This window comes from Lepidochelys kempii, chromosome 19 (genome assembly GCF_965140285.1).
Source record: "Lepidochelys kempii isolate rLepKem1 chromosome 19, rLepKem1.hap1, whole genome shotgun sequence".
NCBI classification, from domain to species: Eukaryota; Metazoa; Chordata; order Testudines; family Cheloniidae; genus Lepidochelys; species Lepidochelys kempii.
The window spans coordinates 17,313,776-17,340,556 of NC_136398.1; the positions used below are offsets into that span (position 1 = coordinate 17,313,776).

The 26,781-nt window shown below is 50.0% G+C and overlaps 1 protein-coding gene across 1 annotated transcript in view; it reads left to right on the plus strand.

Annotated features, from left to right (window-relative positions):
* LOC144929561 (uncharacterized) overlaps positions 1–7,679 on the plus strand; it is an 82,121-nt gene extending 74,442 nt beyond the window's left edge. Inside the window, exon 5 of the mRNA XM_078849458.1 lies at positions 7,555–7,679. Coding sequence (XP_078705584.1) covers positions 7,555–7,679 — 125 coding nt within the window. The remainder of the gene's footprint in view (positions 1–7,554) is intronic.
* Positions 7,680–26,781: the final 19,102 nt, after the last annotated feature.

A 26,781-nucleotide genomic window follows, 5' to 3' on the forward strand; every position in this document is an offset into this window, starting at 1 on the left:
TTTCCTCTCGGTGCAGCCTATAGGTTAACTGGGCCTAATTTACCCCCTCCGTGTGGGGAGTACGCCCCACGCTGTACCAGCAGTGGGTGAGGAATTGTTGCACCCAAGAACTGATGCAGGTGTTTCTCCATCCTGGGGTGAGTTCCTACTCAGGCAAAGATCCCATTGGCTCCAACCTGAGAGGAATTGGCCGTTTCCTATTGGCTGCAATGAGTTTATCAACATTTCCCAAAATCGGGCCCAGGACTTGGGAGTAAATTGGCCACTTTTCTGATGAAAAAGGGCTTTTCAACCAACATGAAATATTTTACCAGAAATATTCGGTATTCAGTTTTTCATTGAAAAATGAATTTTGTTTTTTGTTCTTTGACAACAAGAAATGGTTTGGGGGTTTGGTTTTAAGTATTTTCTCCCTTTTCTCTCCCTCTCCCCACCCCCCATTTTCCAGCAGGGAAATAAAAGGAGGATGAAGAGAGAGAAAAGAGGGTGGGGGAAAACCCCAAACTGAAAATTAAAAATTTTAATGGAAAAACAGAAAAATTCTGTGAATATGTGGAACAAAATGAAAACGCTTGTTGGGAAAATACGAACCACTTGGGATTCAGGAGCAAGAGTGAGAAGGGATCCGTGAGCAGCCATTTAATAGACCCCCACGCTCTCATCCATGATGACAGTGCTACACTTTTTATTTACTCTCAGCAAAGGTGCATACGAGTGAATTCTTTTTTCTTTACAAAATGCCCTCGTGAGGGTGATCGCATGGGTGTTCACAAAGGAAGCACTGGGCCACCATCTCTGGCCTCCCTCCTGTTTATAAATGAGTCAGTCATCCAGTCAGGAAGTAAACACTACACCATGTGACTAAGGAGACCTGTCATGTTTCACAAATCATTAAGAGGGAGTAGTCAAAGAGGTAGCTGAAATGAACAGTTCCTGAGCAAGCAGAAGAGAAATACTGTTATGCTGGAATGTGTTAACGGCTGCCATCAAGTGTGTCTTTGATCTAAAGGCAATCACCTACCTCTTTGAAGCTGATGGTGCTAGCCAGCCTTCAGTCAGGGTAAATGGAAAAAGCAATTAAGCTTTTTTATGGCATAATATAGTTGAAATAATAGAAGCCACTGCCCAAAGAACTGGGCCAGATGAGAAGACCTGAGCAAGAACTAATTCAGGGAGACTAAGAGGGGCTGTCCTGAGGAATAGGGAATGGGGGCTGATTGGTTCACCTGGGTGTGTCTCTGTGGTTGGCAGAAGCATGAAGCACTCAAAAAGACAGCCAGAGAAGCAGCCATGCATGTGACCCTTATAGGGAGCAGAGACAGATTTCTGGGGCGCAGCGCTGGCTGAAGGGGCTCAACTAGGAAATTGTGAGCAAGGAAAACTGCCTGGTGCTGTTCATTTCTACTGTGCTCAGCGGAACAGGACTTTGTACATTCTTAGAATCATAGAAGATCAGGACTGGAAGGGACCTCAGGAGGTATCTAGTCACACCCACTGCCCAAAGCAGGACCAATCCCCAACTAAATCATCCCAGCCAGGGCTTTGTCAAGCCTGACCTTAAAAACCTCTAAGGATGGAGATTCCACCACCTCCCTAGGGAACCCATTCCAGTGCTTCACCACCCTCCTCGTGAAATAGTTTTTCCTAATATCCAACCTAAACCTTCCCCACTGCAACTTGAGACCATTGCTCCTTGTTCTATCATCTGCCACCACTGAGAACAGCCGAGCTCCATCCTCTTTGGAACCCCCTTTCAGGTAGTTGAAAGCAGCTATCAAATCCCCCCTCATTCTTCTCTTCTGCAGATTAAACAAGCCCAGTTCTTTGTAAATAATAGGATCCTATCAAAGGCTAGACCTGACTCATATGATCAATTTCTCCTCCTAAGAGAAACCACCTGGCAAGCCCCAGATACTGGCTAAGCACTAGGGCCCATGGGCAATCCTGTTTATAATAGTGAATCAGCCAGGGTTTAGTTCACACCAGTGCAGATGTCATGCACAAGGCTCTATGCACCACTTCACTCCCACTGCCCAGCCATAAATGTCACTGCACAGAGTCTGGGTGGAGACTGACAGTACCAGCAAAGAGTTAAATAATCAATCCCCACTTTGCCTGCCAGACAAGAGCTGAGCTCAGTGAGCTAAGCTCAGATCTGGGCCCCTGGAACCAGCTCAGCCATGGTTTTTTGTTATCCTTCCAAAGCAGCTAAACCGAATCCCAGGAAATCACCCCGTGTCCAGACATGTTGGACAAAAGTGTTTAAAGCGGAGGCTTCTCCTGGCTCTGCACCGACTTAAGAGATCTCCCGGCTGGTGCCTTTCACCTGCTTTGCCCTGATGATCTTGGACACGGCCTCCCTTCCTCCCACTGTTGTGCAGTGTGCTGGCTGCCACCTCTTACCCCAGAGGTGGCTGCATTTCAGTGCTGCTGCATGCGTGCCATTTGCAAAGCCCTTTGGGATCCTGTGAGAGGCAGGGCACTCCGGACACGTAAGGTGGCTGATGATATTCCTGTTGGGGGAGTCGCTAGTGTCCTGCTCTGTTTTAAATGTTCGTGATTTCATCAGCTGTAGCATGAAAAACACAGAGCTCTGAGCTCAGGACTTGCCAGGAAGAAGCTTTTCCATTCACCTTTAAATGTATCTGTAGATGAGATTTTTCTTTGTCGCCTCTATCTAGCGTGACCTCATAGAGCTATGAATGGGACCAGGCAGCTGGCTACAGCTAGAAGGCAGGATTCCATGGAGGAAGGAGAAAAGAGACCCTGGTCCTGGAGGTCTCAGGGAGCCATGGTTTGAAATCAGGGATGGGCAGATCCAGGGATAATGGGAGCTGGGCTCAGGGTTTGGGTTCGAGACTGGAGTAGGAGTGGTCGTCAGCCTGAGATCCAGCAGCACTGAACTCTCACAAGCTGTGAGATTTCTCCTGTTCAAGAACCCTGTTGAGCTCAGAGGTGAGGCTGGGATGGCTGTCTGCTTCAGTGCTTCACCATCTGCACCAGTCCTGGAGAACAGGCCCTTCCAGGCATGGGTGCCACCCAGAACCAACACTGTGAGGCAGGCTCTGAGCTGGGCCTTTAAATCTACCCCCTGAAACACGACATGGTTCAGCTTCGGGCCCTTCTCTAGCATAAAGATTGGGAGGATTTGCTGGATTTGTGCTCTGCACTTTCTTCCCTGCAGGAGACCCTGTCACACCCTTATCTCCGCTTTCCTTTACATCCCTTTCCCTTTTTCTGGAGACGGTATTTTCTGCAGTATTGAAGCCATTTATAACTGACTTTATATATTGGCGGCATGGCCACAAGGCAAACATCCAGGGGCACTGGGGACTCCAGCATTCCATTAATAGTGTCTCATAAAACACTATGTAAAAGTGCGAGGGATTCTCGGCCCTTTCCAGTGCCTGTGAAGGAGTCCCCCGGCTGGCTGCTGGCACAGAGGAAGCCAGATCTCACAGCTGCTCAGGAATGGCTTGGGGTTCTTGCCCTTCACGGGGAGAGGGGAGCAAGTTCAGTGCTGACCTGGCCTGCAGGGAGTGGGTGCCATGGCACTTAGGCAAGTCACTAAGTAATTAATGGGCAAGCAATAGGTGTATTTACCGCCTGGAGTCCATGCAGAATTGAAGGGTGCTTTTCATTAAGTACTGCAAAAGGATTTTCCCCCCCGAGCCAGGATCCGCAGGGGGGATGTGGACAGTGGAGCTGGCGGGGTAATTTCCAGCTCAAGCGGCTGTACATGTGCGAGCTCTGATTGCGCTAGGGCAGTAAAGCTAGAAGGGTGTCCATGGTGAAGCAAGCAGCAGACAGCGCTGGCCACCGGAGCACGATCCTGGCTGAGCCCGCAGGCGTGCAGGCGGGTGGCTAGCCCCTCGCACCCCTTGCACTGCCATAGGCAAACGCTCTATTTGTAGCGTACTGGCTGGATCAGCGCTTGCCCGGCTACATCTCCTCGAGCTGGAATTCACACCTGCAGCTCTGCTGACCAGGCTCCCAGGGTTTGTGATACCCTGTGGGACAAGCCCATCACAGGCTGCCCTTACAGTCCCACACAGGGGGCTTCCTAGTGCGGGCCTGTGCCCAGGTTTCCCCATTGCATTCCAGTTCCTGGGGCTCTGCATCTCACTCTGGAGCCTGCCTGCTCCTTTCCACGACACTGATTCAGTCCCAGTTGTCCCAAACTTCAACGTACCTTGGGAGCCCCTCTTAGTGGGTGCGCCCATCGGGGCTCTAACCTCGAGCTTGCAGGACCTGAGGGGCCTTCTGAGAATTGTGAAATCTGAATCCTACTGACTGGTCCTAAGAGAACTCGGAGTTACTGCCTTCTCCTGCAGAGAGACGCTGAACACTCCAGCTCCGACACGGGGCAGTGAGGCTCCAGCCAACCAGCAGCTGGTGTGAGGTGAAAGCCAAGGGAGGGATGGTGCCAGGCAGGGCCCTGCTGCTCAGAGAGCCAGGGGAAATGCTGTTTTAGTTCTGAGAATGTTTCCAGGGAAATGATTTCACTCAGTGTTTTATGACGAAGTTTGATTGTTTCAGTGCAGACATCACAAGCAAACATTGACATTTCAATTTGGGTTTTTGTCCATAGAAAACGTTATTGAAATTGAACGGTTTGCACAAAATGTTTTGATATTGTCAAAATGCATTTGTTGGCCAAAAAACCCCCGCACATTGGTTAAACATTCGACCAGCTCTAACCACTGCTCCCAGCTGCACCATGAATGTACAGAGCCGTCTAAGAGAGGGGAGAAGCCATTGAGCTTGGGCTAGGACACCTTGGTCTATACACTGAGATATGACAAAACAAGGGAAGGCAAGATGTTTGCTCCACTGAGAATTTGCCCCTAATCTTCATTGTCACTGCACAGACGAGGTGCAGGCAGCCAGAATGCAGCCTGCCTTCATTCATGTATAGCTCCTCATGCCTTGGAAGGACCCAACACAGAGATTCTCTCTGCTTCTCTCCTGACTTGAGGCTAAGGGGATCTTTGACAAGATTACTGTATCTTTCACAAAAAGAAAAGGAGTACTTGTGGCACCTTAGAGACTAACCAATTTATTTGAGCATGAGCTTTCGTGAGCTACAGCTCACTTCATCAGATGCATACCGTGGCAACTGCAGCAGACTTTATATACACACAGAGAATATGAAACAATACCTCCTCCCACCCCACTGTCCTGCTGGTAATAGCTTATCTAAAGTGATCATCAGGTGGGCCATTTCCAGCACAAATCCAGGTTTTCTCACCCTCCACCCCCCAACACACAAATTCACTCTCCTGCTGGTGATAGCCCATCCAAAGTGACAACTCTTTACACAATGTGCATGATAATCAAGTTGGGCCATTTCCTGCACAAATCCAGGTTCTCTCACCCCCTCACTCCCCTCCCAAAAACCACACAGACAAACTCACTATCCTGCTGGTAATAGCTCATCCAAAGTGACCACTCTCCCTACAATGTGCATGATAATCAAGGTGGGCCATTTCCAGCACAAATCCAGGTTTTCTCACACACACCCCCACCCCCATACACACACAAACTCACTCTCCTGCTGGTAATAGTAATATTAATATTTATTCTATTCTATTACTATTCTATTACTCTCCTGCTGTTAGTAATACAGACTAACACGGCTGTTACTCTGAAACCTGTATCTTTCACAGGGAGTGTTGTTTAGCAGTGAGGGCTCAGCACTGGGCACCAGGACTCCTGGGTTCTACTTCAGCTTTTCCACTGATTCCCTGGGTAACCTTGGGCCAGTCCTATAACTGCTCAATGCCTTACTTTCCCCCATCTGAAAAGCGGGACTCACAATGCTGATTTCCCAGGTTAGAAGAGTGTGCAAAGCACTTTGAGATCTGGCAGCGAAAGCTGCCAAGTGTTGCCGCTGTATTTCATTTGTTAACAGTAACAATTCTCAGCCCTCATGTGGCGCTGTGCACCTGTAGATGTCCAAGTACCTTCCCAGAGTGATACGGTGACATTATCCCACATACGGCTGAGAAACTGAGGCACAAAAGAGGCTGCTGGCATGCAAGTGACCTGGGGTCGGGGCTGAGGCTGCACTGCTCTCCTAAGGCCCTTGCAAACTCCAGGAGAGGGGAATCCGGGAGCCCCGGAAATGGCATAGCTCTGTTCTGGGACTGCTTTTCCAAACACATCATCTTGCACCTGCCCAGCTCCATCTTTCCTCCCAACTCCAGCAACTCCTTCCCCAGCACCAGCTCATCAGCCGTGGCAGCACCTGCCTCCTTCCCCTCCTGCCTGCATCCGGGGCTCTCTGTGCGGTGGGTCCAGTGGATCTGTGATGAGGGCAGCCCATGGCCACTGGGAGCCAGGATTCATGGCCCCAGCCCCTCGCGCCTTTCCAGAGCCTTGGAAAAGTGGCTCCACTCAGAGTAGCCTGGAGACCTGATGGTAATAGATGAGCCAGGAGCACATCTGCACTCAGCGGAGATGCTCCCTGCCAAGTGACTGCGCGGCAGGATCACTCTCATCTGTCTCTCTTTAACAGGAACAAATGGAAATGAGCGAATCAATTAACACAGCACATTAGCAAAATGTCAGAGCCTCAGAATCTCACTTAACCCTTCCCTCTGCTGGCCTGCTCCAGCAGCCCCAGTGCAGGCCATTAGCACTGCCCTGCAGCCAGGTCAACCTGGGCCCAAGAGCAGCTCAACAGCCTCCCAGAACAAGCTGCCCCCGCTGCCAGGGATTGCAGCACTGGAACGATCCACTCAGTGGATAACCTGGAGGGGCGGGGGAGCTTTTTATGTCAAGGCTTGGGGATCAGAGGGCTGCCCCATTGCTAGTCCATCTCTGGCTGGACAAACCACAGTGTAACTCAGCTGGGCTTCTGCTCACCAGATGTCCCCCTTTCACCCCACCACATCCCCGGGCTTGGGATCAGGAGCCAAACTCCAAGGCTTGGGCCCCTGGATCTGTGAATTTGGAATGAGGGGGAAGTTGGAGTTTGAAGGGGAACTTTGCAGCTCAGACCCCCTGTATGTTCACTGTCTTCCCCTGTCTCTTCAAGACCCGGCCCAAATCGGGGATCAGCCTGGCTCCAGCTGGCCCTGTGCTGAGCGAAACCAGACCAGATTGCCATGGCATCAGACAGATCCAGAAGAAGCCATCCCTGCCTGGGTCAGCCCCTGCCCAAGAAAGCCAAACCAGGCTGGATCTGGACTGGCCTGGGCCGCCCCCAGGCTGACCCAGAACTGGGTGCACCATTCCTGGGCTTTCCCGACTTGTAGTAGGTTGGCCTCATGACAAACAGAGCCATGTGGAACAAAGCCGGACAGGCTGCCCCAGAACCAGACTGTGCCTGCCCCATGTCACGCTGCTTCTGCCGCAAATCCAGTGGCGTGAGCCAGCCAGGGGTGAGCGGAGCCAGCTTCACCATCCCTGCTCCGAACAGAATCCCTGAGCAGAAGCAAGGGTCCCTGCCCCCTTAAGACAGAGCAGCTCCTGGGAAGTGAAAGGAGAGATTCCCCCAGCACAGGGGAGCGTTCTCTCCGTGATGCACACCTGTTCCCCATTCCCCAGCCCCACACCCCTTCCACTCTGAGAGTCTGGAAATTGCTGTGGGGAAAAGCCAGGGGTGTGCTGTGGATCTGGGCGTGGAGGCTGAGGAGAAAGGAGGAGAGAGGATGGTGAATGCGGTGTATTGAAAACTGTGTTAAAATGGTAAGCTATCACTTTACATTTCTTGGGGTTTTCCTTGTCCTACATGCAGGCTGTGGGGTCTGTAGGGAACTGTGCTAGCTGGACCTGGCAGCAGAAAGGCGGCAAAGGCAGTGTAGGGGATGGTGGGGTGAGTTCAGCCTCTCGGGTTTAGGGAGCAGCCTGCTTTGTCTCTCTCTGTTTTGGGGGTCTTCTGTGGCATTGATCTGATTTCTAAGACATAAAGTCGTGTTACAGTCACCCTGCTGGCAAGAGTAGTGATATTTTTAATCTAACTTCTCTGTGTGCTGTGCCCACAGCAGTGGGACACATTAGCAGTACCATCACTTAGCAGACAGTTACCCCAGTCATTGTGGGAGCCCCGTGCCCTTATTGGCCTCATCTGTCAGAGGTGTAAGTTACTGGTCTGATTGGCAGTGTCAAACTCTTGGGACAGGTAGGGTTGCCAATTTTGGTTGGCCATATTTCTGGAGGTATCATTATATGATATAATCTTTAATTAAAGACTGATCTTTAATTCCTGGAGATTCCAGGACAATCATGAAGAGTTGGCCATAGGGCTAACAGTTCTTTCATTTACATTTGTGTAAATCAGGAGTCCCTCTGGGAGGCTTTACACTCATGGAAATGAGAGAAGAATCAGGGCCCTTCTCTTTTTCTTGCCCTGTAAAATGTCACATGCACCAAGAGGGCTATATTAATCCTAATCAATAATCAGTTAATTAACAATTCAAAATGAGAGGTGGACATACAAAAATGTCTGGATCCATCCTGTAACCCTGTAGCTCAATGCTTACATTAGCAATGAGCCTCTGAGGATCTCCATGCACTCGACACATCTTTATTACTGAAATCATATGAAGTAGATGAGGTTTATCACAGAGGCAGCACAGAATCATAGATTCCAAGGGACCATTGTGATCATCCAGGCTGATCTCCTGTTTAGCACAGGCTGAGAACTGCCCCAAAATAACCCCTAGCACCGAGCTTTTATACAAACATCCAATCTGGATTTAAAAACTGTCAGTGATGGAGAATCCACCACAAGCCTGGTAAATTGTTCCAGTTGTTAATTCCCCTCCTGTCAAAATTTTACACCTTATTTCCAGGCTAAATTTGTCTTACTTCAACTTCCAGCCTTTGGATCAGGTTAGACTTTTCTCTGCTAGATTAAAGAGCCCACTATTTAGTATATGTTTCACATATAGGTATTTATAGACTGTGATCAAGTCACCCCTTAACCTTCTCTTTGTTAATCTAAATAGATTGTGCTCCTTTAGTCTATCATTATAAGGAATATTTTCTAATCATTTCATCATTTTCATGGCTCTTCTCTGAACCCTCTTCAGTTTATCAGCAACCTTCTTGAATTGTGGACACCAGAACTGGACACAGGATTCCAGCAGTGGTCACACCAGTGTCAAATACAGAGGTCGAATAACCTGTCTACTCAGACTCAAGATTCCCCTATTTATGCATCCCAGGATCGCATTCACACTTTTGGCCACAGGAGTTCATGTTTAGCTGATTATCCACCACATGGTCTCAACGATCTTAATTAGAAGTGAGGACACCAGGGTTCATCCTTGGCTCTGACACTTATCTGCTGAGAGACCTTGGGACAGTCACTTCACCTCTGCGTCTCCTCCCACAATTTGTCTATTCAGGTTGTACATTCTTTGGAGCAGGACTCTCTCTTACCCTGCATTTTTGCAGCACCTAGTGCAATGGGACCTTGATCTCAGTACTACAGGAACACAATTAATACTAATCATTCTAATATTACAAATGGAGAAACTGAAGCAGGAGTGGAGAATTGACTTGGCCAAGGTCAACCAGCAGGGCAGTGTCAGAGCTGACAACAGAGCTCAGTCCCCTGCTCTGACTGCCCCCTCCCTTGTACACAAAAGTCTTAATCGGTGGGAAATGGTAATTCCATACTACGGGCCAAAGTGAGCCTTGGGATAAGTGACCCACTTACACGCAGGCTGAGCTTGGTCCCACGTGGGCCTTCTTCAGCGTGTTATCTACATTTGTTGACTCTGCTTGTGTGTCTGAAATGTAGTTAAGAAACCACTCAAAAAGTAGTGGGTCAGTGAAAAACGCGGGTGTTGTGGGCTAATATTTGTTCTTCAGCTGGCACCTCTGATAGCCAGGACCCTTGAGCCCCCACCTCTATACACACATACACATACACACACACCGAAAGCAATCCTGCCAGTGACCTGCCTTCCCTCTGAAATGAAGATGGAAACATTCCACAATCTAGGCTGACATGTGGGGAATACATGAGCCAATTGCTGTAAATGGCCATGGGTTGATGGTGCTGGAGGGATTACTGAACACCCATGCCTTCTGGCTGAGAGAGCCAACAGCTCATACAATAGAGCATCCTGCAGACGGAAGCTGCTCACAGGGGAAGGGAGAAATCTGTTTAAAAACCTCTGTGCTAGATGGCCCTCTACCCTGCCCAATTTCGCCTGATAGACCAGGTGCCAGCTCTTGCCAAGGCTGTAGGTGTCAGCTAAGCACTGTCAGATTCATAGCTGGGAAAAAGACCAGCTCACCTGTATCTTAATATTGTTCAAGACATGTGTGAAATGTGTAAGGATGTGTTTAATGTTTAGATGCTGTAAAATGCTTGTAAGTTGCTGCCGGCATCATTCTCACTGGTAATGTCTGTATCCCATGTCATAAGGTATCATGTAATTTGGCTTCATAATTGTAAAAATGCCTGCTCTGAACTTGTGACCGTAGGCAGGAGGAGTGGCTCCCCTGCCCATCAAGAAGACTAGCACAACTAAATTGGCCACTGTAGGAGAAAAACTTTGTTGATTGCACTGTCCACTCATGAAGAAGTTGTGTGCAGGAGTGCTTGTCCCATCGATTTGAACTTTGCGGGAAGGGCATGCAACCATGCTCACAAGAAGAAATGGCTCTCTCTTTGCTGTTTAGACTCTCCCAAGGGCTGGAGCTAGGAAACAGAAGCAGAGATCCCCAGCATCAAACTGGGTTAACTGTAAAAGACAGTCAGTGCTGACAGATTCCTACATCTGTGTCACCTTTGGGAGCCATAGACTGTAACTCATTGTGCTTATATGTTGCCTGCTTTAACCTGTAAATAACTCTCTCATTTTTTCCCTAGTTAATAAATCCTTAGTCAGTTTGCTGTAGGATGGCTACCAGTGTTGTCTTTGGTGTGAGATCTAAGGTACAAACTGACCTGGGATAAGTGACTGGTCTCTTGGGACTGGAAGCAACCTGAATCTTTTGTGATCTTTGGAGTATGGCAACCAGCTATCTCTCAGTCTAGCTTGCCTGGGTGGCAGGCAGACTGGCTGGAATGCCCAAGGGGACTGTCTGTGACTCCATGGTGAGACTGTCACAGTGATCCAGGAGCTCACATTTGTTACTGGACTGGTGACATCTAATTATAGAACACACCATCAGCTTGGGATATCTGCCCTGCTTTTGTCAGTCTGGCCTGAGGTTGTGAACCACTCCAGACAGCGTGACAGATGGGACGAATGATTCTTCTTACCTCTACATGTGGGTGCCCAAGTCCTAATTTTCAGAAAGTGCTGAGCAGTCACCCTCTGAAAATCAGGCCACTTTAAGACAGTCAAGTGGACACCCAAATGTAGAGACCGCAGGAATCATTTGTCCCTTCTGAAAATCTTGGCCATGAAGCATGGCCCTTAGATTTCTTTAGAATGATGATAATCCACACTGTTCACCTTTAATGCACTTAGTGAAGATTCATTCACCTCCAGGGGCCCGCTGAGGTAAGTGACTCATTGGGGTCCCACTAGCATGGATCTGATCACAGGATCGGGGCCTGACAATTATCATCCCCATTGTACAGATAGGGAAACTGAGGCACACACCTTATTGGCCACAGGAGGAGTCAGAATCAGAGCCAGGGTGAGAACTTCAGAGTGGCAGACTCCTCGGGCAGTAGGGGATGAGTTGGATGGTGAATTATTATACATTTATTGGAGATGGACACTCTCTTTCTCTCTCTCTCGCTCTCTCTCTCTCACACACACACACACACACAGGCTGGGGCTGTTTGGATCCAGGTTTTAATTCAGCCCCTTTCCCTACCTGTCTCTTCTGAGTATCATATTGACTGCTTTTGTCCTTTCTTGGGGATAAGAGCCACAGGGCAGGGTGTCACCCAGACGGCTTGCAGGACCCCCCTGTAACACTCAGAAGAAAGAGCCAGAGGACGAGCTCTTCTAAACAGACCCCTTAAAGAAATTCTTAGACCAGAATTCCTGTATTGTGGTGCATGGTGATTACCCACTAACAGCTCGTTGTTCTCTAATCCACACCCATTGATTCCAGCTGGAGCAGCTCCGCCGGACTGTACGTGCTGCATACAAACATTCCATGCATAATAAAGAAGAATTTTTAAGGCATCACCTTGATGATATGAAGTGGCCCTGATCACGCAGTGCAGTAGCTGGTGCGAGGGAGTGCACTGGGTAGCAGAACTGGCAAGCCAAGGCAAGGGCATGGACCGTAATAATTGTCATTAATCGATAAGGCTTTGCATTTCTATAGGCTCTTCCAGCCATGGATTTCAAAGCACTTTACAAGCATTAATGACGAAAAGCTGAGCAGAGCCAGCTTGCAAGGGAATTGTAGAATCCTCAGCCACATGTGGGGAGGCATAATCCGTGGGGAGGGTCAGCACAGCTGCCTTTGCACCCTCCCAGGTTTGAGCTGCTCCCGGGGCTGAAGTGGCTCCTGACAGAACTCAGGCAGTTCTGGGGCTGCTCTAAGTTACAGCAGCCTCCCCAGGCCTGTCTATGGCTTAGTAGGGCAGTCGCAGCTGTCCCTCGTCTGTCTGGATGTGAGGCCACGACCCCTTGCTATGATGCCTCTGGAGGGGCACAGTTCAGGGAGGGAATTAGGACCGGGGCCTCCGCCACTTGGCAGGGAGAGCAGTCTGTAACCTCAGAGCCCAGGTCCTCAGGCAGGGCGGGGCCCTAAAGGGTTGGGGACTCTGGTCTGTAGTCAGGACAGAGCAGTAAAGTTTTTCAGCCCCGGCCCCAGGCAGGGTGGGCAGCAAACAGTTGGGGGTTCTGGCTCTGGTGGACCACTGACAAATGCAGACTTCTTGGCCAAGAGTGTGGAGCCTGCCCCCCACAAGAGGGTTGCAGGGGGTAGGGGGACCTGAGCCCAGCCGACTCCACCATGTCCCAGCCCAAGGCCCTAACAGTGGCAGAGTGGTCCACCACCGGGTCAGCAGGGAATCCGGCTGCAACATGCTGGCCAGCTGTCAGTCAGCAACACAGCCAACATATATTCGGCGTCGCTGGGCTACGTCCTGCACTCCCGTTTGGGGGCACCCGGGTCGTCATTCATCTTGCTGGGGTAAACAGCTAGCGGCAGCCCCAACAGCTCCTGGGTGGCTCCAGTCATTGGCAGCTCCGGCACTCCCTCCAGTCTCTGGCACTGTAGCAGCCACTGTTGGGTCCGAGCTCCAGCAGCGTGGGGAGACATCCTTCTCCAGCGGCTCGTCTCCAGCTGAGCTGGGGGGGCCGCCTTTTATATTTCTGGTTCCTGTCCCACCCCTCTGCTTCCGGCGGGGTGGGGAGTGGGTGTCCTGCATCTGCCGTCCACCTCACCGCATCCACCTGGGAGAGAGGCCATGCCCCCTTGCTACAGCCTTGCAGAGTAAACCAGACCAGTCATAGCAGTGTGTGCTAAAGCCACACTTCCCCATGAACCACCCGCAGCGCACCCCCAACACTGGGGCTCTCGGGGGCCCCGGCATAGAGGGGCCCACCATGGCTCAACACAGGGCTTGTGCCAGGAGCTGCCTCTGGATTTTGTACGGCCCCTGTGCACCGAGGCTGCTGCAAAGAGAGGCAGAGCTAGGGAGACATGGGGGGGATCCCTCCCCTAGAATTTAGAAATGGAAAAGACTTCACAAAGGCTGGTCCCAGCCATCCTACCGGGTTCAGCGCTTTGAGTGGCGTATTTGCCACGGCGTCACCAGCTCTCACAGTCTGATTACAAATCTCACGATGTTTGGTGTTCGTCTGAAAACACAGGCTCCTGGAATTAAGAGATTGCACAAGAATTTTAGCTTCCCTTGGGAAAACAGTACGATTCTAGCCTCTGCGATTGCAAAGAAAAGCTTTAAACATGAAGCAAGTGAGCCTGAAAGCTCAGAAACCAGGCAGCAGATCCAAAGAACACAGCCCGAGTTTCTTTCCTTTTTTTTTTATTAAGCTCCCATGATTTTTAAGCTGATCTCGTGCTTTTTGACCATTTGGAGTTGGTGATACTGTTGCTGGCTCTGTGTCCAGAAAAAATCCACAATTTATCATAATTATTTCACTGTTTTCTTGTCATCGCCCCCCCACCCCCCGCCCCCCATCTGTCTGCGGTAGCTGTTAGCTGTCCCTGGTTTCCTACATCGATTGTGAGCTCTTTGGAATAGGGCCCAGCTTTTTGTTCTTCATACACTACCTAGCACAATGGTGGGGTGATGCCTGACCTGGGCCTCTAAGGCACTACTGTGACCCAAATAACAACTCATCGCTCTGTGTAAACAGCTTTTATTCTAGATTAAGGAACAACAGCCAAACCAGAAAGAACACAAGTAAAGCCTCCAGGAGAGAGCACAGCGTGAGAGTCCCCGTGTGACAGGCTGCAGCAGTTCTGAGACCACCATCGCTGCTGTCACTGCCCACAGCACTCAGAAAACAAAGGCTATGGACTGGTCACCCGCACATTGCAAGCTGGGCTGATAATCACATACTACCCCAAAGTGGGTCTGAGTTCCTCTCCTGGTGCCACACCTGCTCTTTTTAAACACCCTTGTGAGCTCACCACTGGACAGACCAGCCAGTAAGACGTGGAAGGGGTGGGGGGAGGCCACCTTACACAACAATACTGGACCCAGCTCCCTGTGGCGGGAGTGTGTGTGACAGCTCCCTGCATGGACAGGAATGTCTGGTACTCGGTAAATACCAGCAGAGGCCACACTCAGGGGAAGGATTGCCCAGTGGTTAGGGGCCTGGCCTAGGATGGGAAAGCCAAGTTCAGTTCCATGCTATGCCACAGACTTCCCATTTGATCATGGGCCAGCCCCTTAACCGAGAAGGCTGCTGTTCTGCAAACACCCGGTTCTCAGGTGCAAATATGGTTTTCAAGTTTCTGGTGTCCCTGGCACCAACAAGCTGGGCTGCGGGTACCTCGCTCAGGAGACCTCTCAGAGCAGCTCCCCAAACAATCACTGCTGTGTGTCTGTTATGTCAGTTGTTGCAGGTCCAATGACAGGGTGAAAGTTCACAGTTTATTATCTCAGAAGCAAAAATTTCTCCGGGGCCAAGCCCCTTTGTGTAATATTTTAGCTGATGTACAAACCCATGGAAACAGGGGTGACAAACCCCTCTGCCCTGGGCAGACACCACTCTAAGTCTGGGACGAGCCCTTGCCCCCTCTCCCTTTGCAGATCAGTAACGCAGCCAATGCGTCAACCCAGCCAGTTGGCCCCTTTCCTATCAGGTTTTCCCATCTGCAGCCATGGAATGCAGCATCCTTCCATACAGGGAAGTAAATCAAGCCCCATTGGGGCGTGTGCTCTGTGGAAGTGATTATGCACACGTCTATTTTTTTTAAATGGGGAAGAGATTCTTATTTCCAAGCATGTGCACAACCCTTGACTAATCTGTCTCTCCACTGATATTTTCTATCAGGCTGCCTATTGTCTCTTCCTCCCCTCTATCTAGCCCTTTTCTATCCCTCTCTGCAGAGAAAGATTTCTCCCTGCATCCAGCATGTCTCTCTATAACCATCTGTTTGTCTGTCTCTCTAACCATCTGTGTGTCTGTCTACAGTGTTCACTGTGGCTCTAAAGCATATACAGGCTGCATGTATAGATCTATCAATTCTAGGTCTCGTTGCCAGTCTCCCTATGCTGCATATTGTGGGCTTCATTAACATGCAAATTAGCAAGATCTGACTGGCTTGCTTAGCTGTTACTTCTCTTAGACAGCCATGCAACAATGCAAATGCTAATGAGGCTCTGGAAATGGCACTTGCTCTATTGCTAAACAAGCATGCACACAGAGCGGGCTTTGACGAGTCTCAAGCGCACTCTCCATTCTCATACCCAGCTCAGGACAGAAGGAATGGACAGAAGGGGAACTGGGTTAGAAAAAGTCCTGCCCCTGCCAGAACCTTTGCCTATTTCAAAATCAGGCTCAACACAGATCTTCTCTGCAGATGAGATGCTGCAAAGTTCCAGTTCTGATCTGGATCCTGTTATCCCCATCACATGGGATCATTTGGATCCAGATGCTGCTGCTCCCAACATCAAAGGTCACTCGGATTCGGATCCTGCTTTCCCCACCAGCCAAAGTCACTGAGATCCAGGTCCTGCTGTCCCCACCACCTAGGGTAACTGAGATCTGGGTCCCGTTCTCCCCTCCACCCCTCTCATTTAGGTGCTGGGTTTTGCTTTGAGCCTGTCTCTGGTTTTAAGGACCTGAACTATTTGGAAAGGGTTTCTCTCTTCCAGACTGCAGTCAGGGCGACCATGATAACTGCCCTTTTGGCAGAATTCCCCTCCAGGACAGGGAGAGCTGGAAATCTGGGGAGAAGGCTGTTCCTGCAAGATTCCCAGTCCTGATTCACAGCTTTGGAGACTCCGGAGAAGCTTCCAACTCTTTGGACGCACTCAAACTTCGCTGGAGAGCGCAGGGGAGGCCCCAGTGCCCCATCCTCACTCCTGACAGCAGTTCTGCTCTGATGGCTTCACACAGTTCCCTTTTTACTTTTCCCTGGTTGCAAACTTCAACCATGAATTCAGGCCACCATGAGGGAAGTCTTCTGCCGATCTTCAGCTCCATCGCCTCCTCTCATGATAATTCAAGCGTACACCTCCTTGTAAACCATCTGATGTGATCAAACGCTGCACAGCGAGATGAAGGCACCTCATCTTAGGAACCCAGTTTCAGTATTCCTTTTTATCCAGGAGATTAAATAAAGCACTGTTTGCTCTGGTGGCTGCTGCTGCTGTACACTCTCTGTCTTCCCCACCCACACAGCTCCCCATCCCCTACTGATGTTGCTTCTGTACGAAGTTTTGGTTTTCCCTGCCTCTATCCTACTCTGACGAGAACTGACCCCTGTGCTACTGGGCAGGCAGATCACTGAATACCTTACACAAGCAGAACCAGGGCATGTCTATCTACCTGTCTATCTAGTTATCTACCTACTATCATAGTAGCCAGTGCTGCCTACATTACAGTATTCTCAGCTAATGACTGATATGTGCATAGAACCTTTCATTCTCAGGACCCCCGTAGCATCTAGTGAACACACCTCCCCACCCCACCCCCGTGGAAAAATCAGCCACCTCTAGTGAGAACAGCTGTTTGACACAGCATGATAATGCCACATGCCGGCTCAGGACAGGAAGAGACGAGGATTGCTGTGCTCAGTTTAAATGGCGGGGGGAATTCTAGGGAAGCAGAGCTGAATTCCATGAGCCGGCTGGCACAGATGCTCAGTGTGTTAGAAAATGAAGCGTGCATAGTGCAGATCAGGGGTGCTGGTAAATAAAGGGGTGTGGGAGACTAGGGCCATGGGAAAGGGAGGGGTCCGAGTCTGACCCTTTCTCTTCCTGGATAGTGCATTGCTCCTTGGGATGTGCCATTGGTTTGCTGAAACTTCTTACGGGTGAGGCACTGTTCCCCAGGGGCCTCAAGTGGCTGGAGCTGACCTGGGCAAAGCAGTCTCAGCAGGAGCCCAAGGACACCCAACTGTCTCAGTGTCTGTGTTGTGTGGGCTTTCTTCTTGCCTCCACTCCTGGGGCTGAAATAACAGAGGGTCTGGTACCTTCACAGTGTCCACCACCAGCCAAGAATGCAGATCATCCTGGCCACTTCTCCAGCCACATAAATAGTCCCCAGGCTCTCCAGAGCCCCTGGCAAACACAAAGAGAGATGAATGGAGAGACCAGACGTGGCCTCACAGATAGAAGGTGGTGGGGGCTGCAGGACTGGCTAACTGCTGTTAAAGATGGTTGGGTGCTGGGCATGACAAGCCCCCTTCTGCCCACCTATATTCAAAGGTACATCTACAACCAGGAGACAGCATCCTGGACGGCATCACTTCAGGAAGAATGCACCTGGCAATGGCATCTGCTAGGGCAGATATGCCTCCAGCCCCCTGTGGCCAAGCTTCCGAGGGAGGCAGTGTTCAAAAACCAGTCCGGAAAGCAGACACCATGCAAGTTCGCCACTGGCCCCAGAATAGCACTGGGCCTGGAGGAATCCAAATGCTGTAACCTTTTGTAAGCAGAGTCAGGATGAGCTCCACCCTGACATCTGGTGGTGAGGTGTGGCAAGTTGTGGAAGAGAACTTCAGGGACTGATCTCATTTGCATAGGCACACCCACCCCGCCTAGAACGAGGCCATAGCTGCCCAAATGGTCACTTTGGCTGCTGGGGGATCCCCAGTGTCTCTGTTATTGGGGCAGGAAGAATAAATTGTTATTATCCTGATTATGGGAACTGTGCTTGGAACTGTACGTGGCCTTTTGTTATGATGGAGGGACTCACCATCAACTAAGTAGCACTCGCTAGGCAAGGGTCATGGGTTCCAAAACTTTGTGAACTGAGAGAGGCTGGGGACAAGTATTAATACTTGGTGGTATGGGCCCCTGGGTGAGGGCCTTACATGCTAATTGCACTTCCTCCTCTCCCCACTGTGGAATATCAGAGCTAATTTTGATTCCATTAGGAGTCTAGTTACAGGCTGCTGAGCTCACTTTGGGCTAATGGTGCACCAGCACTGAGGCTCCCCTAAAACAAGCTGAATTCATCAGAGAGCTGAAATCACTGAGCGTTGTGTTAAGTAGTGGGGGAGCCTGAAGATCTATTGTGGAGCAGTTTGTGGGACGGCTGGAGTGTCTTGTGGACAGGCTGGTGGAGCAGTTCATAGGACGGCGGGAGCTGCTGGTGGGATGCGGAGCAGTTCGTGGGATGGCAGGAGCTGCTGGTGGGCTGTGGAGCTGAGCGAAGGAGTTTGTGGGGCGGCTGGTGGAGCGGAGCGAAGGCCTATGGAGCTGTGGGGCGGTCACCTTCAGATCATGTAAGGTGCCTCTTACCACCACCCCCATCTCCACCCAGGTTGGGAGGTAAAGCTCTGCAGATAAACTTTCAACTCTGGGGCTGCCCTGACCAGGGACAGAGACTTTTGGGGCATTGGACTTTTGGGATTTTGTGTGATTTGGGGTTGCTGGACTCAAGAACCAAAGGGAAAGGGGCATGCCCCAATTTGCTTGGGGTGGTTTTTTTGCTCATGGGTTGTGTTATGAATCCTGTTGGTGGTGTTTCCCCAACATAATCCCACATTGTTTCTCTCTGTTATTAAAAGGCTTTTTGCTACACTCAGACTCTGTGCTTGCGAGAGGGGAAGTATTGCCCCTTGGAGGCGCCCAGCGGGGGTGGTATATCTTTGTCCCAGGTCACTGGGTGGGGGCTCGAGCCGGTTTGCATTGTGTTATTGGAATGGAACCCCTAGATATTGAACCCGGCCCTTGTTGCTGCCAACTCTGACGGGCAGAAGGGTTACACTTTGAACAGGAGGCAGGGCCATGGTGGGAGCGGTGGGACTACGCACTGCCTAGATGCCGTGGTGATAGGTGCATAAGCAAGGCCTAGGCTAGAGCCATACATTTACAAGCTCGTTAGGGCCCAAGCAGATGAGATGAAACATCTCTGCTTCTCCTTTTCAGGGCCTGTCTCAGTGATTCCTGCCCTGCCCCTTAGCGTCCAGAAACTAACAGAGGGCCCTGTCCTGCCCTGTTCACTGATAGGGTGGTGGCTTTTATGTCACGCTGGGGTGGGCTCACAAGAACTTAACCTCCTGCAGGTGCTCGGTGAAACTGTTCAATACACTTCATAGTGCAGCCTTTATTCCAGCGGAGAGTGCAACCAGAGTTCTCCGTGAGTTCCAGACGTGCACATGCCGATGGTTATTTGCAATGCAGAGCCAGTAACGAAACACCTGACTCCTGCTTCACAAATGGGGGCAGCTGGGCTGGTTGCCTGGGGGTGGTCACATTCCGGAGGGTTTGCTCAGCGCTTCCTTGTTCGAAACACTTAGCACTCTGGCCACCATATCACAGAGGCTCATCCCAGTACAGCACCTCCGGAGAGGTGACCAGGGTTCCATTTCCCAGCCTCAAGGCTCCTCTGCTACTCAAAATCTTTCCACCCTAAGAAGTGGCATTACTCCATCTATGCAGGAAAAGTGCCCAGTAGAACTAGAACAGTATAATTATAGCTGTGCCGGTGTCACTCCCCTTGTGCATATTCTATTCCACAATAACAGCGATTTTAATCCGGTACAATCACTCCATTTCCCAGCACACTTGTGTCTTTCATATTTACTATTTAAGCTGTCCCCCTTATCCTGCATGTCCCCAATGATATGACATGAAGTAAGGATGTAAGGAGTATGGGGAATAAACAGGAAGAACAGGAATTCTTAATATACATGCTAAATTCTGGATTAATTGGCCTCACAGAGACGTGGTAGGCTAAGTCTCATGACTGGAATAGTGGGATGGGGGTATAGCTGTTCAGGAAGGACAGGCAGGGCACAAAGGGAGGAGGAGTTGCATTATACACCAAGGATATATACGCTTGTTCTGAGGGCCAGAAGGAGATGAGAGGCAGATCAGTTGAAAGCATCTGGGTGAGGAAAATAGGAGGAAAAAACAGGGGTGACATCATGGTGGGGTCAAATCAGGAAGAGGATGTGAATGTGTTATTTCTAGAACAAGGAACAGAAACAGTCACAACACAAGACTGGGTAGTAATGGGCTCTTTAACTACCTGGCATCTGTGGGAAAAGTAACATGGGAAAACACAAAAGGTCCAGTAAGTTCTTGGAATGTACTGGGGACAACGTCTTGTTTCAGAAAGTAGAGGAAGTAATCAGGGAAAGCCATTTCCGATTTGATTCTGACTAACAGGCAGGAATTGGTTGCGAATCTGAAAGTTTAAAACAATTTCTGTGAAAGTGACCATGATGGATTTCATGATTCTAAGGAAAAGAAAGAGTGAGAGCAGCAGAATAAGGACAATGGACTTTAACACACTCTGAGAACTGGTAGGTAAGGCCCCATGAGAAGAAAATCTAAGGGAAAAAGGAGTTCAGGAGCTGGTGGTTTCTCAAAGAGATAATATTAAAGGCACAACAGCAAACCATTCAGCTGCAAAGGAAAGACAGGAAGAATAGTAAGGCCAATATGGAGCTCTTTAAAGACCTGAACATCAAAAAGGAATCCTACAAAAAGTAGAAACATGGACAAATTGCTAAGGAGGTGTGCAAAAGACTAACACCAGAATGCAGGGACAAAATCAGAAAGGGTAAGGCACAAAATTAGTTACACCTAGCAAGAGACAAAAAGCCAGTCAGAAGAAGAGGTTCTATAAATACATTAGGAGCAAAAGAAAGATGAAGGGAAGTGCAGGCCCTCTGCTAAGTGGGGCAGGAGAGCTCATAATGGAAGCCTGAGGTGTTTCATGCCTATTTTGCTTCAGTCTTCTCTAAAAAGGTTAATTGTGACCAGATGCTTAAACACAATTAAGCGAGAATCGGAAAAAAAACATTTAAAGAATACTTAGATAAGTTAGATATATGCAAGTTAGCAGGGCCTGACAAAATCCCCCCTCAGGTATTTAAGGAACTAGCTGAAGCAATCTCAGAACCATTAGCAATCATCTTTGATTTAACTTGGATTTAAACTTGGAGAGTGGTCAGTTTGGATGAGCTATTACCAGCAGGAGAGTGAGTTTGTGTGTGTATGGGGGTGGGGGGGGGGGGGTGTGAGAAAACCTGGATTTGTGCTGGAAATGGCCCACCTTGATTATCATGCACATTGTAGGGAGAGTGGTCTCTTTGGATGAGCTATTACCAGCAGGATAGTGAGTTTGTCTGTGTGGTTTTTGGGAGGGGGGTGAGGGGGTGAGAGAACCTGGATTTGTGCAGGAAATAGCCCAACTTGATTATCATGCACATTGTGTAAAGAGTTGTCACTTTGGATGGGCTATCACCAGCAGGAGAGTGAATTTGTGTGGCGGGGGTGGAGGGTGAGAAAACCTGGATTTGTGCTGGAAATGGCCCAACCTGATGATCACTTTAGATAAGCTATTACCAGCAGGACAGTGGGGTGGGAGGAGGTATTGTTTCATATTCTCTGTGTGTATATAAAGTCTGCTGCAGTTTCCACGGTATGCATCCGATGAAGTGAGCTGTAGCTCATGAAAGCTCATGCTCAAATAAATTGGTTAGTCTCTAAGGTGCCACAAGTACTCCTTTTCTTTTTGCAATCATCTTTGGTAACTCATGCAGGAATGGCAAAGTCCCAGAAGACTGGAGAAGGGCAAGCGTCAGAATCTCTGTGTCCTTTTTCTCCGTGGGACGAGGAAAGGCCCAGGGTGGCAGTTCCAACTTCAGAGCAGAGCTGGGCACAATAACCAAGTCCGTAGCTTTCACCTCCTTGTCTCTCAACTCCCGTGACTATTCTATTGCCGTTACTGTCACTCAGAGTCACTCCCTCACTATTTCATACCCCTGTGTTCCTTAGCCGGTAGCTTGTTCAGAAACAATTCTTCACCAGCATTTGAGTTCCATCCGCGTTAGCTTTGATTGGATGGATTGGTCACATGGCATTGGTTCTGTTCCCCAACTGGAAGCATGTAGCTCTTACGATCAAGTTACTGGAAGTGAGACAGAGTGAGTGGAGAGTTTGCTCTTACGTGGCCTGAGCCAGCACCAGTAACGTTTAGGGGAGTTTTACCATTTATCTCAATGGGAGCAGAACTGGGGCCTAAGGCCTGGTCTACACAAGGAGTTGAGGTCAAATTTAGCAGCATTAGCTCTATTTAACCCTGCACCCGTTAACATTACAAAGCCCTTTTTTTCGACTTAAAGGGCTCTTAAAATCGATTTCTTTACTCTACCCCCGACAAGGGGATTAGTGCTGAAATCAGCCTTGCAGGGGTGAATTTGGAGTACTGTGGATGCAATTGGACGGTATTGGACTCCAGGAGCTATCCCAGAGTGCTCAGTTGTGACCGCTCTGGACAGTGCTCTCAACTCAGATGCACTGGCGAGGTAGACAGGAAAAGGCCCGGGAACTTTTGAATCTCATTTCCTGTTTAGCCAGCATGGCGAGCTCACCTGCACAGGTCACCATGCAGAGCTCATCATCTCAGGAGACCATGCAGGCCCAGAATCACCGAAGAGCTCCAGCATGAACCGAACGGGAGGTACAAGATCTGATCGCTGTATGGGGAGACGAATCCGTGCTGGCAGAACTCCGTTCGAAAAGACGAAATGCCAAAATATTTGAAAAAATCTCCAATGGCATGAAGGACAGAGGCTATAACAGGGACCCACAGCAGTGCCACGTGAAAATTAAGGAGCTCAGGAAGCCTACCAAAAACCAGAGAGGCAAACGGCCGCTCCGGTTCAGAGCCCCAGACACGCTGCTTCTATGATGAGCTGCATGCCATTCGAGGGGATGCAGCCACCACTACCCCAACCCTGCTCTTTGACTCCATCCAAGGAGTGGGAGGCAACACGGAAACGGGTTTTGGAGACAAGGAAGATGATGAGGAGGAGGAGGAGGTTGTAGATAGCTCACACCAAGGAAGCAGAGAAACCAGTTTCCCCAACAGCCAGGATCTGTTTATCACTCTGGACCTGGACCCAGTACCCCCCGAACCCACCCAAGGTGAGCTCCTGGACCCTGAAGGTGGAGGAGGGACCTCTAATGAGTGTACCTTTTGTAAAGCATGTTCAAGCGTGTTTAATGATTAATTTGCCCTGGCATTCGCAGCCAGTACAGCTGCTGGAAAAGTCTGTTAATGTGTCTGGGGATGGAGTGAAAATCCTCCAGGGATATCTCCATAAAGCTCTCCTGGATATACTCCCAAAGCCTTTGCAAAAGGTTTCTGGGGAGGGCAGCCTTATTCCGTCCTCCATGGGAGGACACTTTACCACGCCAGGCCAGTAGCACGTAGTCGAGAATCATTGCAGAACAAAGCATTGCAGTGTGTGGTCCCGGTGTTAGCTGGTATTCAAACAACATCTGTTCTTTATCTCTCCATGTTACCCTCAGGAGAGTGATGTCATTCATGGTCACCTGGTTGAAATAGGGTGGTTTTAGTAAGCAGACATTCAGAGGTGTCCATTCCTGCTGGGCTGTTTGCCTGTGGCTGAACAGAAATCTTCCCCGCTGTTAGCCACGTGGTGGGGGGAGAGGTGAAGTCATCATCCCAGAGAATTGGGTGGGTGCGTGGCGCTGGGGGGAGGTTAGTTGGGTTTCTGCTGCACGTGAACCCAGAAACCGCAGCCCCTCCTTTTAAATTGCCAACCCATTGTTAATGGCCAACCCAACGGCTACTTCGTATGGGAAATGAGGGCGCTGATGTTTGAAACCATTCCCACATGTTACGAAGGTTCAAGAAGCCAAAAGACTGTGGCTTACCATGGCTGCCTGCAAGCCGAATTCTGCTGCCCAGCCCTGCGTGAGTGATCTCTCCCACCAAACCGGCAGACCCTCAATAAGGGCAGGGGAACGCAAGTCACAAAGTTCCATGAAAGTGCCCTTACGCATGCGAAAGCTTTGCAGCCACTGGGAATCGTCCCAGACCTGCAACACGATGCGATCCCACCAGTCTGTGCTTGTTTCCCGGGCCCAGAATCAGCGTTCCACGCCGTGAACCTGCCCAATTGACACCATGAAGTGCACATTGCAGGGGCCTGTACTTTGTGAGACGTCTATGTCCATGTCTTCATCACTCTCGTCACCGCACTGCAGTCACCTCCTCCTCACCTGGTTTCGCTTTTCTTGCAGGTTATGGTTCTGCATATCCTGCTGGATAACGCGCGCGGTGTTTATAGTGCTCCTAATTGCCGCGCTGGTCTGAGCGGGCTCCATGTTCCCAGTGCTATGGCGTCTGCACTGAAAAAAGGCGCGAAACGATTGTCTGCCGTTGCTCTGACGGATGGAGGGGCGACTGACAACATGGCTTACAGGGAATTAAAATCACCAAAGGGGGTGGCTTTGCATCAAGGAGAAACAGAATGGCCCCCTCAAGGATAGAACTCAAAACCCTGGGTTTAGCAGGCTGTTGATTTCATGGAGGGAGGGAGGGGGGAAGCAAATGAATACAAAACAAATCTGGTCTATTTCTTGTTTTAATCCACTTCATCTATCTTTATACATCTTGCTGGCAGCAGACGGTGCAGTACGACTGCTGGCCATCGTCGTCTCCTGGCTGCTCATTAGAAGATGGTGCAGTATGACTACCGGCAGGACTGAATCGCCATGAGACAAAACTTAAAAGGGAAATGACCTGGCTGAGTCACTCCCATGTCTGCCCAGGCACCCCTGACCGCCCTCACTGAGGCTGGCTAAAAGAGCACCCCGGACTACGGCAACAACGGCTACCAGTCATACTGCACTGTCTGCTGCCAAAAGGCAATGAGCGGCTGCTGTGTAGCAATGCAGTACCTCGTCTGCCAGCATCCAGGAGACATACGGTGATGGTGAGCTGAGCGGGCTCCATGCTTGCTGTGATATGGCATCTGCACGGGTAACCCAGGAAAGAAGGCGCGAAACGATTGTCTGCCGTTGGTTTCATGGAGGGAGGGAGGGAAGAGGGGCCTGACGATATGTACCCAGAACCACCTGCGACAATGTTTTTGCCCCATCAGGCACTGGGATTTCTACTCAGAATTCCAATGGGCGGCGAAGACTGCGGGAACTGTGGGATAGCTACCCACAGTGCAACGCTACGGAAGTCGATGGTTGCCTCGGTACTGTGGATGCACTCCGCCGACTACATGCACTTAGAGCATTTGTGTGGGGGGGGGACACCCAATCGACTGTATAAAAATGCTTTCTACAAAACCGACTTCTATGAATTCAACCTAATTTTGTAGTGTAGACATACCCAATTCACACGTAAACTGCCTGAGTGGAACTTTTGTGGGGAGCCACCATGAAAGTCCTGCAGGCCCAGGTCAAATAGAATCAGACGTTAATTCTGGTGAATATTCCTGGGAAACAGTTTAAGCCCTTAGTGTGGCACCAGCATGGGCATGGAGAACAACGGATCACTGCCCTCTTTAGGGCTGACTGTAACCTATTTGAAGATGGTTATCAGCCCCTGTGACGATGTGGCTCAGCAGGGAGGGGGGAGTGTTGACCTGGGAATGTGCCCTGGGGGTGGGAGACCTGAGAGCCTGTCACCTGAGCCAGGAGGGGGAGGAGGAGGAGGTGACACCTCTGCCAGGAATGTGGACAGAGACTGCAGCAGGGAACCTGCTGGGTGGGTTTTAGTTTTCAGTTTGGGGCTGGGTGGAGGAACACAGGGAACCCCAGGGTTGGGGTCTAAGCTCCCTGCTCCCCCAGAAGGACTTGACTGAGGCATCCTGGGTGTACCCACAAGCTCTGTTTTGGACTGTGTTCCTGTTGTCCAATAAACCTTCTGTTTTACTGGCTGCCTGAGAGTTTCAGTGAATCCCAGGAAGAGGGGTGCAGGGCCTGGACTCCCCCACACTCCATGACAGCCCCTCCCTCTCATTCTTCGTTTCTCAAGACTAAATGTGCTCAGTTTATTTAACCTTTCCTCACAGACCAGGTTTTCTAAATCTTTGATCAGTTTTGTTGCTCTTCTCGGGACTCTCCAATTTGTCCACATCCTTCTTTAAGCATGGTACCCCAAACTGGACACAGTACTCAAGCGGAGGCCTCACCAGTGCTGAGCAGGGCAGGGCAGTTACCTCCCACGTGTTACACATGACACTCCTGTCAATACACCCCAGAATGATATTCGCCTTTTTGGCAACTGCATTACATAGTTGGCTTATATTCAATTTGTGATCTGCTATCCTCCCAGACAGGGAGTTCAGCCAAGCCCCTGTTATTTTTATCTGGAGGCACTGGTTGAAAACGCCTGTTAACAGTAAACGTGTGAGCACAAAACTTAGGGCTCATTTACACTTGAAAATGTACCAGAAGCAATTCCG